The sequence below is a fragment of the Neomonachus schauinslandi genome, chromosome 11, assembly GCF_002201575.2.
Source record: "Neomonachus schauinslandi chromosome 11, ASM220157v2, whole genome shotgun sequence".
Taxonomy (NCBI): Eukaryota; Metazoa; Chordata; class Mammalia; order Carnivora; family Phocidae; genus Neomonachus; species Neomonachus schauinslandi.
In genome coordinates, this window is record NC_058413.1 from 79,583,788 (window position 1) to 79,598,282 (window position 14,495).

The 14,495-nt window shown below is 32.1% G+C and overlaps 1 protein-coding gene across 2 annotated transcripts in view; it reads right to left on the reverse strand.

Moving 5' to 3' along the window:
• Nucleotides 1-221: 221 nt before the first annotated feature.
• Nucleotides 222-14,495, reverse strand: part of PGR (progesterone receptor) — a 122,201-nt gene continuing 107,927 nt past the window's right edge. The window contains exons 5-8 of one of the 2 annotated variants that reach the window (XM_021679060.1): nt 12,576-12,720; nt 10,988-11,118; nt 3,404-3,561; nt 222-775 (exon numbers count right to left, since the gene is read on the reverse strand). In XM_021679060.1, coding sequence (XP_021534735.1) covers nt 620-775; nt 3,404-3,561; nt 10,988-11,118; nt 12,576-12,720 — 590 coding nt within the window. In that variant the 3' untranslated portion in view covers nt 222-619. The remainder of the gene's footprint in view (nt 776-3,403; nt 3,562-10,987; nt 11,119-12,575; nt 12,721-14,495) is intronic. The other variant, XM_021679061.1, reaches the window with a different exon arrangement.

The window sequence follows — 14,495 nt, forward strand, 5'->3', positions numbered from 1 at the left end:
CAATATATGAGCTGTTTTTCCTAATATCACACCCTCAATCTATTTCAGGGATTTTAAACTCTTTTTCTCTATATTTTTTGCATTAAAAACCCTTTGGAAAATCTGATGAAGGTTATAAATTTTCTCCTCACAAAAAATGTATATACGCTCATTTAGACAAAATTCTGCATCCATTTTAAAGACTCATTTTTGTAAATATATTCAAGGAGACAAAGGGAGCTACCTAGAAGGAACATATATAATTACTTTTTATTTTTACACGTAAAATTTTTTTCCTCTAAAGTAGAAGATTCATTCGATGCAAAAGTTAAAAATCTTCACCTAAATGGTAGGAAATAGTATGGACAAAATTAAGTTTACTTTGGCAATCAATTTTAGTACTTTTCAATCTTGTAAACTGTTAAAGAATATATAGGTACACAAAAACACCTTAAAATTCTAATTATGCTTTATAAAGGAGAACAATTAAAACTTGACAATTTTCTCTGAAATTTACACAATATATGTTATAAATGTAAGGCTTTGAGAAGAACATTGTAAAAACCCGAGACCTTATAATCCTGACAAAAAGAAAAACAGACATATCACAGAATTTAATTTTTAAAGATAAAAATGGCATTCACTTTTTATGAAAGAGCAGAGGTTTCACCATCCCTGCCAAGATCTTGGGTAACTGCGCAGCAATAACTTCAGACATCATCTCTGGAAATTCCACACTCAGCGCCCGGGACTGGATAAATGTATTCAAGCAGTACAGATGAAGCTGTTTGACAAGCTGTTGGTTTCACAAACGGATAGAGAACATGTAAAAAAATAACATGCATATAATAAAACATGACAGCTTATTTTCCTAACAATATGAATACCCATCAAGATGTTTTCTTACCAAAATAACTCCCTTCATTCTCTAGAATAATATGTAAGATACTACATACAATGAAACATTCTGATAGTACAGATTTAAAGAAATGAAAGTCATTCATAATCCCACAGGATAACTGATATGAACGTTTTGGTGTCTTTCTTTTTTCTTTTTTTTTTTTAAAGATTTTATTTATTTATTTGACAGAGAGAGACGCAGCGAGAGAGGGAACACAAGCAGGGGGAGTGGGAGAGGGAGAAGCAGGCTTCCCACAGAGCAGGCAGCCCGATGCGGGGCTCCATCCGAGGACCCTGGGATCATAACCTGAGCGGAAGGCAGACGCTTAACTACTGAGCCACCCAGGTGCCCCTCTTTTTTCTTTTAATACATGTATACAAACATACCCAGGTTTACACACAATATACATAAGACATATATAATTCCAAAAATGCAATTATTTAATAAAGTCTACTTTGTTAATAGACTGGCTTTTTCACATAACAATATATTGAGTCTTCCTCTGTCAACACAAATAACCCAACATAATTCATTTTAATCTAATTTTAATTTTTGTCAAATAATTAATGTAAATAATTTTAAAAGTCAAATAGAACCCAGCAGCAACAATAAAATCCAGCAGTTTTCTAATAGAGTTCTTCCCATCCTTATTCTAGTTCCCCAGATGCAACCATTTTCAACTTCTTTAGCCCATATCTTTAAATATTTATCTCTGTATTTCTAATAAATTTTGTTTTTCAAATTTGATATTATTGATTTAGTTTCTATTATGGAAAATGAGGTTTTAACTCTCTTATACTAGACACCCCTCCCAACTATGTACAGTTTTCTCTTCTCATTTTCTATATAGCTATATCTCAATTTTTTACTAAATCAATACCCAGCAATTATAAAGATTTTTATTGTTTCCTGCTGGATTACATTTCCTTTCATATAGGACTTATTTTTACTTTGCTAGAGCCAATCACCTGGTGTTTCTGTTTTGCTTTGTTTCCTTTATATTTATCACAAAGCCATAGTCAAATTCTCTGACACAATTGTAAAAACTCACCTCAGTATGTTCATACATACTGGTAATCCCTCCGTTCCATCTTTTTTTCCTGGTACTAGTATTCTGAAACCCTGTGCATTACTGCTCCAATCTAGAGTAATGATTGTCTAGCACAGTCAATGTGCTAGAACATCCCTTTGCATCTCTCCTGGGTTGGATATTCTACTTCATTGGCTTAGTCCAGTGTTTTACAGTTAAAACATTCTGTAGATGTTCTTGAGAAAGGTTGTATTTGAGGTAAGCTCTCTGAGACCTTCGCATCTGAAAATACTTTTTAAGGTGGCATCGTATTTGTCTGATGGCTTGGATGGGTATAAAATTCTTTGAAGATTTTCCTTTTCTCCAAAATTCTGAAGCCATTGCTCCATTGTTTTCTGGGTTCCAGTATTGTTAAGAAGTCCAACATCATTTTGAATCCTGATCATTTTTATGTAACTTGTTTCTTTTCTCATTGGTATATTTTAGCATAGTCTCTTTATTTCTGGTATTCTAAAATTCTACAATAATGGGCCTTTGTTCAATTGTGCTGTGCCTGTACAATGGGCCTTTACAGTCAGAAAATTAAAATACTTTTGGTCCAGCAGCTTTTATTTTATGATTTTTTATATAATTACCTCTCCTTGATTTTCTCTATTCTTTCAGAAATTCCTTTTAATTGGGAAATGAACGTCCTTGGATTAATCCCCTAAATTTGTTATCTCTTCTAGTTTTTCATTTCTTTATCTTTTTTGTTATTTCTTGAGTTTTTCTGAGATTTATATTTCAGCCCTTCAATTAAATTTTAAATTTCTGTTTTTCTATATTTAATTATCCAAAAGTATTTTCTTTCTAAATGTTCCTTTCCAAATGTTTTCTATTTTTGTTTCATGGATGCAATATCATTCTTTTTTCTCTGAATATCTTAATTTTTTTGAATCTTTTTTCTGTTCTCTGCTCTGGTGCTTTTTCCTTCATTACACTTTTTCTGAGTATTTGATTTCTGCCTTTCATTATAGAGGCTTTACCTATATGGCTAACAATCCTTGGCTATCTGTTTCTCAAATTTGACCTAGTGAGCAGATTGCCAAATTGTCCATTAGCACTGTCATTAACTTATAATTCCATCCAAAATGATACGAGTCTTATTTTTCACACCCATACCTTTGCTTTCCCTGTATATATAAAATCTTCTCTAACTTAGGGCAAAAATATTTTAGAACATTACTCAGGAAAATGTTATCACGATTCCTATAAACCATTAAATTACTTTCAAATTATACAAATACTAGTAAAAGGATATTGGGGTGATCTACATTGAAAATGAAAAAAGCACAATATAAGTGCTGAGCAGTGTGATACAAATACTGTTTTAAAATATAAGTACAAATATGAGTTTGAAGAAACCATATAAGGGTAAAATGTAGATTTAATATTTAAAAGATTATAGAAATTCAGAAAATAATCACTGATATCCTAGAAAACAAAATACTTACATCATGCAAGTTATCAAGAAGTTTTGTAAGTTGGTAGAAACGCTGTGAGCTAGAGACAACTCCTTTTTGCCTCAAACCAATTGCCTTGATGAGCTCTCTAATGTAGCTTGATCTCATCTCTTCAAACTGATTTTGACTTCTTAGTCCTTCCAAAGGAACTGAAAGAATATAACTGGCAGTTATGTTTAAAAAGATGACAGCAGCAGTTAATAATAAAAATTTCTGTAAAGATTTCTTTTGATATAGAATTCTAGATATGAACATCTTAAATAGGAAAGAGTGTTATTGATAGTTCTCTTATAGAACTTATAGTTCTCTTGAAGCATATAAGAACAACTAGATAAACTAAAGAACATTTTAGCTTACCTATTTTAGAGCTGTATCAATGGATTATTCATTTAACTTAACATTTGCTCAAAAGAGCATCTGTCATTCTATATTCCTGTCTCAGGAATGGATTTACTTTACAATTATATGTAAGTTGGGTCTTTTTTAAAGAAAAAAGTTTTTTTTTTATTTTTTTAAAGATTTTATTTATTTATTTGACAGAAAAAAGACACAGTGTGAAAGGGAACACAAGCAGGGGGAGTGGGAGAGGGAGAAACAGGCTTCCTGCTGAGCAAGGAGCCTGATGCGGGGCTCATCCCAGGACCCCAAGATCATGACCTAAGCTGAAGGTAGATGCTTAACGACTGAGCCACTTAGGAGCCCCAAAGAAAAAGTATTTAAACAAATACTTGGATCTCTCTGTCAAGTTTGTCTTCATATAAATCTGAAGTATCTGTCGTTGAGATTATTCATGGATAATTTATCTTTTTTGTTGTAATTTTAATATTGCTTCATTAAATTTCCTAATTCCTCCTGCTCATATGAGAGAAAGCTATTGCTATTTCAATACTTCTCTTATATCCAACCACTTCATTATACTACTCTATTTTTACTAATTTCTTTTAATTTCTATTTTCAATTCAAATAGTTTTGGTTGATTATCTTTTGTGTTTTTTTGGGTATACAGTACTGTATTTAAAATATCCTCATTTCTCCCTTCCGAATAGTTGTAGCTCTTGTTTCTGCTTCATGATTCAGTGCATGGTTTAGGATTTCCAGAACAATATTAAATAATAACAATGGCAAATATTCCTTTTTGGTTGCTTATTTTAATGGGAATGCATCTTATTCCCATGTGATGTTAACTGGTAATATATCTCTGAAGTCTTTAATTCTGATAGCCAAATTGTAGGCACAACTTCCTATTCTTACTGCTAGTTCTCTTGTTTCTACTACCTTGTCTATTTTACCTACAATTTTTTTCCTTAATATTTTAGATCCTTCTGTTGTCACTTGTTTGAGATGCTCTGCTTGATTTCTTCAGCAAATTATCACCAGAACTCCCAATTTTCTTGTTTCCTTTTGCTTTGGTTCAATTTACCTTACAAATAAACCTTGAAACTTAAATGAAGCAGCTCCCTTTTCCTGCAGCTATATCTAGATTGCTGAAAGAAAAAAATCATATAGTCTCTTGGATTTACATAACTCTACATTAATTATCTTGACCCTTGACCCTTGATGATTTTTTTGGGGAAAAAAAACAGGCAAACCAAGAAACATACTCTATAGAGAACAAACTATTGGTTACGGTGGGGTAGGGAGGTTGGTGGAGGGATTGGTAAAATAGGTGATGGGGGTAACCCCTAAGGAGTACACTTGTGATGAACACTGTGTGTTGTATGGAAGTGTTGAATCACTATACTGTTCACCTGAAACTAATGTTACACTGTATGTTAACTGGAATTAAAAAAAAAAAACACTTAAAAAATAAAATTATTTTTTCTTCTGATTATTGAAGTACTATTTCCCATTAGGTTTTCAAGAACTGGAAACTAGTAACCCAAAGTCTTCACTCTATCCATTCAAGTATTCCTAGCCAGCCTCACATTCTTTTAGCATCGACCACTAATAAGAAGTTCTGGGGATATTATAATCTAATCATTAGGCTCTCATCCTATGCTCCTGGGACATTTTGAAGTTTTTCCTCCTCTCCTGCTCTCTTTCCTACATTTCAGATCAATAATGAACCAGCTCTCCTAAATATTTCTATTTGCTTTAAGCTCCTTACCTGAATTCATTTTTGCCTTGATTATTACATCCAGTATTATATGATTGGAGAATTTTTTCTCAGATTCTTGTTGATTCCACAAGTGAGTTTTAGGATTTCTTGCAAATATCTTAGTGGCAAATTGGGAAATGGTGTCATGGGCAGTTAGCCAGATGCTATTTTACATAAGAATACTTTTTTATAAAAACAAGGATCTTTATTTTTTGATTTAGCTAACTTAAAAATAACATATTCATTAGAAAAATTTTAGAAAACATAAAAAATTATAAGTCACTAGATTCTACAATCCAATATTTTGGGACATTTCCTAACATTATATTGAGAACATTTACTTATATCTCTCAAAATTCTTTAATAATAAATGTTTTAATTCTCATATTTAATTTCACTTAAAATTGTAGTACAATTTATTTGTCTTCTCATTTGATATTTGAAATATTTTGCTAGTCTAAACAATACTTATGATGAATATAATTTTTGATTTTTTAAAAAGATATATCCTTAGAAGTGGAATTATTACAATTAAAGATATTAACTTTCTTAACACTCATAATATACATTGCTAACCTTCTCACTATTTAACTGTTTTGTGGCTAGTATTGAATATTTTCATTTTAGGTAATCTTTGCTTTTTACAGAGAAAAATAAAATAGCTCATCTTCATTTCTCAAATTATTAGTGAGGTTGAACAATTTTCTTATGTGTATTAGTGATTTTTAATTTTTTTTTTCTGTTTTGTACTCATTTATAGGGGCCTAAATTATATTTCAGATATTTTTCTAACTTTGTTGTTTATTTTTATTTTTATTTTTTTAAAGATTTTATTTATTTGACAGAGAGAGACACAGCGAGAGAGGGAACACAAGCAGGGGGAGTGGGAGAGGGAGAAGCAGGCTTCCCGCCAAGCAGGGAACCCAATGCGGGGCTCCATCCAAGGACCCTGGGATCATGACCTGAGCCGAAGGCGGACGCTTAACGACTGAGCCACCCAGGTGCCCCCTAAGTTTGTTGTTTAATTTTTAAATATTTTGTCACAGTTTTACAACCTTATTAGGGCAAAAAGTAGTGCCCAGGCAACTCAACTTTTCTCATGCCAGAGGCAAACACTTTCAACTTTTTCATTTATTTATTTTAATTTCTCCTTTGACAGAATTAAATAGCAACATTGTAGTGCTTATTCTTGATTTTTTATTTTTACTTTTGATTTTCCAGTGTGGAAAATAAGGCTCTAGCTCCATTTCCATCTTTCAGATCTACAATCACCTCCATACCAGTAGCACACACACATACACACACACATACACACACACACAACTTCTTATTCCTCATCTTCCTAATATCACTTTCATAATATTGGTTAGATCAATATTCAGTATTTACTATTTAGTTATGTAAAATGCTACCACAGTCTAGTCACACATAGTATATATTATGATTTCTAGTACAACTTTTTGTTTTACTGAGAGTAAATAATCATCTAAATGAGTGTATGAAGTGGTATCTCACTGTGGTTTTGATTTGTATTTCCCTAATGACTGGTGATATTGAGCATCTTTTCATGTGCTTAATGGCTATTTGTATACCTTCTTTGGAGAATGTCTATTCAGGCCCTTGTCCATTTAAAAATTTTTTAATTGTTAAATTGTAGTTCTTTATATATTCTAGATATTAATACTTTTTTTATCAGATAAATGATTTTCAAATTTTTCTCCCATATAGTGGGTTGACTTTTTATTCTGTTGATCATGACCTTTGATGCACTAAAGTTTTAAATTTGATGAAATCCATTTATCTTCTTTTATTGCCTGTGTTTTGTGTGTCATATCCAAGAAATCATTGCCAAATTCAATATCATGTCTGTTTTCTTTTAATAGTTTTATAGTTTAAGCTCTTAGAGTTAGGTCTTCGATCCATTTTAGGTTAATAAGAGTCCAACGTCATTTTTTAAATGAAATTTTCCAAACACCTTTTGTTAAAAAGACTAATTATTTCCTTGATGATTTCTTCTCCTATGTATTTTCCTGTTCTCTCTTTCTAGTGCTCCAACTATTTGCGTGTTGGGCCTCCTTACTTCTGATTTTCTATATTTTTTGGCTTTTGCTCTACTTTTGAAAGGTTTTCTTTGTCTACCAATGCCTGTACTGACTTTTAAATTCTGCTTTCATATATACATTATATATATGTATATTTATATATACATATATATATATATATATGTATATAAATTCTGCTTCTCAACTTTCAATTTCAATTTCCAAGAGCTATTTGCTTTTAATGTGTTATTCCTTTCTCACCGTATCCAGTACTTGTTTCTTGGGTGCAATATGTTCTCTTCTCTTTCTAAAGAGGGATAGCTTTTTAATTTTTTTGAGGTTTTATCTCCCTACCTCATCTGTGTCTTCCGAGTTTGTTTGCTTATTTTCTTTCTGATTTGTCTTTGTCTTTGATGTCAAAGGACTCTCTCAGATGCCTTGGCTATTGATATTCAGGAGTGGAAAACTACAAGGCTGATTCAGAGTTCTGTTTCAATAGGTAGTGTTTATTGACTGTGAGCTTTAGTACAGGGCAATCTGGCTGAGCTATTTCAAAGAGAAACAGCTACTGTTAACATATTAGTTCTTTTTCTTTCTGGCCAAAGAGATTCTGCAGAGAAGAATCTTTCATTCTCCTGTCTAGAGGATATAAACCTGGATAACAATGTTCTGGGAGATGGGTGAAGGGAGTATGCTAGAAGATTTATCAACATTTGATATAGAATTAATCTGTTGTCATTAGGGAACCTCTCACCCTCAGCAGTGCCTACAGTTCACCAATCCAGCTACCCTCTATTATATCCTCTTCAGGAACTAAACCTAAGGTCTCTGCCTGAGTTGGAGAGGGACAATTTCATGGTTGGGTGATTTCTGGATACAGACTTTAAAAAGAACTTTGTGTTTTTAACTCTACCTTCACTGTCATCTCAAAAAATCATTGTTGTCACCAACTGAGAAACATGCCAGAGATTTGGTGTTGCAAATCAAGGTACTTCTTGGTTTTTCTTACTTCTGCTTTAGAATCCAACCTTCTCAGGTATGCTAACTTAGCTCTGCTTGCTGGCTTGCAGAATTTTATTGTTATTGATTCCTCTCATTCTCTTTTATTTGTTTAAAAAAATCCAGCTGGTAATATTTTAGTGTCATTTTAGAAGAAACAATGGTGTGTTCAACTTGCTATATTTTCCTGAAGATCTTCATTTTAATTTTTAATGGCAAATTGGAGGTTTAAATACTTATGTATCAAATCATTGAACTTTTCCTTTACCAACTTTCCAATTGCATTTATTTTTAAAAGGGTATTCCTTATTTGAAATCTCAAAATCATTTATATTCCTTTTGGTATGTTTTTAACATTTTAAGTCTGTACATTTGACTCAATTATCTGTTATTTATTTTAAGATATAATTTGAGCTAAATATACAAACTAAGTTTTCCCCAAATATAAAATTTATTTTTTCCTAACAATATTTGCTCCATACTCATTGAGTCATGATGTTTCCACTACAGTATATTAACTTCTAATATATACTAGTCTGACTTGACTAAGAATTTAGTGTATCTATTCTTCTCTCACACTGTATTAATTAGGTAGAATTCTAATTTCCTTCTTCACCTCAAAATTTTTGTAACACTTATCTACTGTTTAAGATTTAAAGATAAATTCCCAAAAGCTTTGCCAAGTCTCTCCTCAAAAATCCAATTAGGATTTTTATTAAAATTTGTAGAAATCTTAAGTACTATTCACCAAATATTGCTGTTTTTCCCTTTTCTTGAAGCTGCAAGTGGCCAAGAATCTTGTTTTCTATGGTATGTGACTGGAAGTTATATATATGTCCCTTCCTTCCCTTACCATTTCCTTCCTTACCAATGCTCTAGTGATTGGAGAAGTGTATGTCAAGATATAGCCTCCATGTGCCTGGGCACCTGAGTGACGTCAATGAGCAGAGCCTCCCTGTTGATCTGCATTGGACATATAGTGGGAAAAATAAATATTTAAAAAATTTTTTTGTTAAGCTACTGAGATTGTGGGGTTGTTTGGCCCTTCAGCATAATGTAGCCTATTTATAAATATAGAATTATGTTAATAATAACAACTAATTTGGGAAATCTAGGATTATCTCTAACTTAACTGCTATAGGATTCATTACTGCCAAGAAAAGGACAGGAGTTAACTGTTATAATATTAAATTTATTCTAGCTGACTCTCTTGGCTAGCTCCATATCAATACTTTAGCCCACTTTATGCTCTTTTATCAAATTAGGCTTGAAGGTCTCTGCTCCAAATAGTCTTCCCAAGGTGGGGGGATAGGGCTATGGATCCTTAGATCCTGTATTGGTCCCTGTGTTTGCACAGATTTCATGAGGAAAACATCCTTTTTTAAGGATTTAGCTTTTTTGCCTTTTTTTTCCTGATGTGTACCCCACCCCTCCACTATTTGAGATTTGTGCTACTAGAAAGAAGTCCCTGAAAATATACTACTGAGAAAGACCCCTGGTTCACCTTCACTCCCTAAGGTTCTCTTTCAAATCACTGAGTAAAAGAAGGGTCAATTCAGATATTCAAAGGCTGAGCCTACCGGTGCATGGAAAGGACACAGAAAAAGGTGAAAAGTAAAAGCAGTTTTTAAAAATTTTCCACTGAAGCAGAGCTGTGTGTGCTCTTTGTGTATGAGAAAGAGTGAAATGTATATTTGCCTGTCCTTCTGGTGACCAATGCTATGTTTCATAATGTTTCTTGTGGGTATAGAGCTACAGTGTATTTCCCAACCTCTCCTACAGTTAAATATGGGTCATAGAATGTGGGTAGAAGTGACATACGACATTTCCAGGCCTCACGTCCAAATTTTTCTCACTCAGTGCTTATCTTCTAGTTAGAGCCAATGGAGGAATCCAAGCTGCTATGGAAGTGTGGAGCCCCTATATGGAAGGAGCATGGGTTTTCTTCCTAACCCAATGGACTGTGAATATGAGTGACAAAAAACTGCTATTGTGTTATACCACTGATCTTTGTAGGTTATTTGTTTAACTGTCTATTCTATATAAAAATAATAGTTCCAAACAAAAATGTGTATTTTATATAGTAAGTCTTTTGTGGAGTGGGGATGGAAAGAAGATAGTTTGTGTTTATGCAGTATTAACTAGTTCATAATACCTAATTAGGTGAATATGAAAACGTCATTTAAGCACATTTTATCTTAAAAAAAAATAGAATTCCCTAATTGGTGGGATATTTTATTATTATGTAAGGCCTGAGAAATATGAAGTAATTTTATTAATGTCTATGATAGTATATTAGGTGTTTCTCCTTTGCAGCCACAATCTAAGATTCAGACTTCATGTATAACCATATGATCATATTGCCATTTGAGGCTTTCCCAATGAATTAAAAATTAAGAAAATAAATATCTCGTAAAAGTTGCTGTACTCACTCACTTGTATTAAGAAGTAGCAATACTTTCATACACAGGAACTCTTCTTGGCTAACTTGAAGCTTGACAAACTCCTGTGGGATTTGCCACATGGTGAGGCATAATGAATAGAATGATAATTCCTTCATCCTCTGTCTTGTATCACACACAACACACAAAAGAAAAAGCAAGAGCAAAAAAGAAACACACAGACAGTGTCTTAGCCAGTTTGTGTAATTTATCAGAGAAAATTAGATTTGGTAACTTACTTATTACAGAAAATGTCTTTTTGTAAACAAACTCAATATTTTGTTCACAATACTGAATTTTTGAGGTTAAGAAATTTTAAAGTAAGAAATAATATTAAATACATATTGACCAAGGTTAATGTTGTTTCTCACTTTTATTATTACATTTAAAAACCTAAGGAGTTGAGAATGTGGAGCTGAGGAACACTCAGGAAATCATATATTTACTGATGATTTTTTCTGTTAAAAAATAGATATAAAATTTTGTGGTAATCTAATTGGAGAATGGATTCAGTTCACAGAAACTGAAGAATGTAGAATAGTTCAGTGTATTCAGTTCAGAGTAGTCAGTGTAGAAGAGTTATACCATGAACTATTCTAGGGAAATGTATGGTGACAAAGAGAACATTACAAAGGATTAAATAACTGACAAGGCCAAACACTAATTCTGAAGGTTGAAGAAAAATTTTTAAAGGTATTTTCTCAACCATGTGCTGTTCTGCAATATCCACAGTAGTCACATGCAGCTAACACAAATTGTGAAAAGAAAACTAGGTTTTGACTCAGAAGAGCTAAAATTAATCCTGACTGTCACTCAGATTCTTTGGCAGGATATACAATTCCTCTGAGCCTGTTTCCTGAACTGTATAATGAAGGACACTGATTCCTTACCTATTTCAAGGGATTATAGGGCAAAATGGAATAAAATATATGAAAATTATCTGTTAACTATAAAAACAAAAGTAACTTAATATGTCATATAATTCTGAGTCAGCATTCATCATTAGAATGGTATAAATATTTCCATGAAAAGATTCTTATTCAGTTTAAGGTTATATGTAGAAAATTAATTATAGTAATTTAAATATAACCAAGAAAATTGAAATATTTGTCTTTCAATTTTTAAAATAACTGACCTGTCTGACTTTTCCCTCTAGGAGGAGAGATAATATCTTTACTTTTTGAAAATAAGTCAATAGTTTCAAGCAAAAATACTTCTAATTTAAATAATTATATTCATTAGTACCAAGGTATAAAATTTTAATTTGGTAAACTAAAAATTTCATTTTATCTTTAAGTATATTTCTTGATACACTTTTGAAGTTTAAAAAAATTGATTTGACATGACTACTATATATTGAAACAAAAGGGGAATCTCCAAATATCAAGTTACTGATATAATGACACAATTTTATTAATTTTGTTATATCAAGCTATATCCTGAGATAATTCTGATAAACATTTCAGGAAAATTCTATTATTTGGGATACTAAATGTGTAATCATCTACTGAAATGTAATTTTAAAGATTATCCTACATATACACTTATGTGATAATATGAATAAAAATCAAGTTACTACTTACTCATTTAGTATTAGATCAGGTGCAAAATATAGCATTTGTCCACTGACATGTTTATAAGATCTCCATCCTAGTCCAAACACCATTAAGCTCATCCAAGAATACTGGATGAGAGTTATCTGGTCATCAATATGTAAATTTCGAAAACCTACAAAACAAATTTAAAAAAATAAAATTATTCCCAAAATCACTTGTGTTAAAATGTTGAAAATATATAGAAATTTGAAAATAGATATAAGAAGGGTAATATATTGTTTTCAATTTCAATGTATTTTATACTATAAATAAGGAAATATTAATACATAATAGAGCCTGAAAAATTAAAAAGAAGCAACTTTGAAGTCATTAAAATTGGTCACTGTGATTTAGCATTTCTGGGAATTCACTAATTGACAGTCCATCAGTCACACATTTACTGAGAATCACTTGTGCGCTAGGCACTGTGTTAAAATGGTTAAGAGGATGAAAGACTCACCTCATGCCCTTAAAAGAAACTCACAAGTCAACAGGAAAGACAAGCTAAATACAGTGATACAGAAGGTTAACAGGGAATACACCAGGAATTGGGAAGCAGGTCAGGAAAAACTCCCAAGGAGATCATGTGCAAGCAGAGTATAATCAGAGTGTTGAGGAATCTTAAGTCTTTGGGATTTAAAAATAAACTGATTTTATTTTATAAAACCACTGCTTTCAATTGTGTTTTATTTTTATTTAACATTCCTTAATTATGTCTTAGGTAGATTCCATAGTTTTATGGTCACTTTTGTTTTTTGAAACTTAATCCAGTCTCATTTTATTTTATTTTTTATTGACATTCACTATTTTTTATTTCCTTTCCAGACATTTATTTAGTTATTTATTTATTTTTATTATGTTCAATTAGCCAACATATAGTACCTCATTAGTTTTTGATGTAGGGTTCAATGATTCATTAGTTGCATATAACACCCATGTGGTTTAAGAGGTTTAGAGTCGTGTGTGTGTGTGTGTGTGTGTGTGTGTGTGTATGTGTGTGTGAATCCTCTGGTCTTTCATACCTTCACAACCTCTTTTAGGCCCTTCTCTGGTGTTGGTGGTAGAGGAAGGATGGCAGGGAGAGGGCAAATACACTGACTCAAATGGTCAAAATCTTCTCTCAACCTCTTTTCAATTCTCATTTTGCCTGTTTTGCAGAAAATCACAGTCCAGCACAGATGAACTTGAGGGAGAAGCAAAGAGGTAAATCTGGATATGGAGGCTGTGGTCAGATATGTCTATTAAGGAGCAACAATACGACATAGCCTTATTTCTGTTTTGGAGGGATTCTTGATAGCCATGTAGAGGATGGATTCAAGGGAGTTAAGTCTGGAATTACAGAAAAAAGTTGGAGCTATGGCCAAAGGTCAAGCGAGAGATGATAAAAGTCTGAAATAAGTCAACAGGTAGGTGTACTGAGTAGGGAGTACATCAGAGAAATATTTAAAGGGTAAAATCAAAGAGATTTGACACCTGATTATATGTAATTAGGAGGAAGAAGGAGACAGATGTTTCAGTATTTTTGCAGAAATGGTGGATGACAATAGCATAACTGAGACAAAATAGAGGAGGAAAAATAGGCTAGAGACAAAACTGTAAGTTTTGATATGTTGGAAGGGCTTTTGGAATGTCCAGACAGTAGTTAGACAAATGAATTAGAAATATGGAGAGATATATGAACTATAAGTATAAATTTGGAAATTATCTGCATTTGAATATAGCTGAAACAATGACAGTAGATGAAATCTTTTATTAAAGGTACATACAAATCAAGTGTTTTGGTGGGAACACCAAGCTATTTTAATAACATCTGTTCCACCTAAGAATTCATATATATATTTCATTTTCCAGAATATATATTTCCTATATATACTTGGTATACACCAACAAATATATATATTTCCAGAA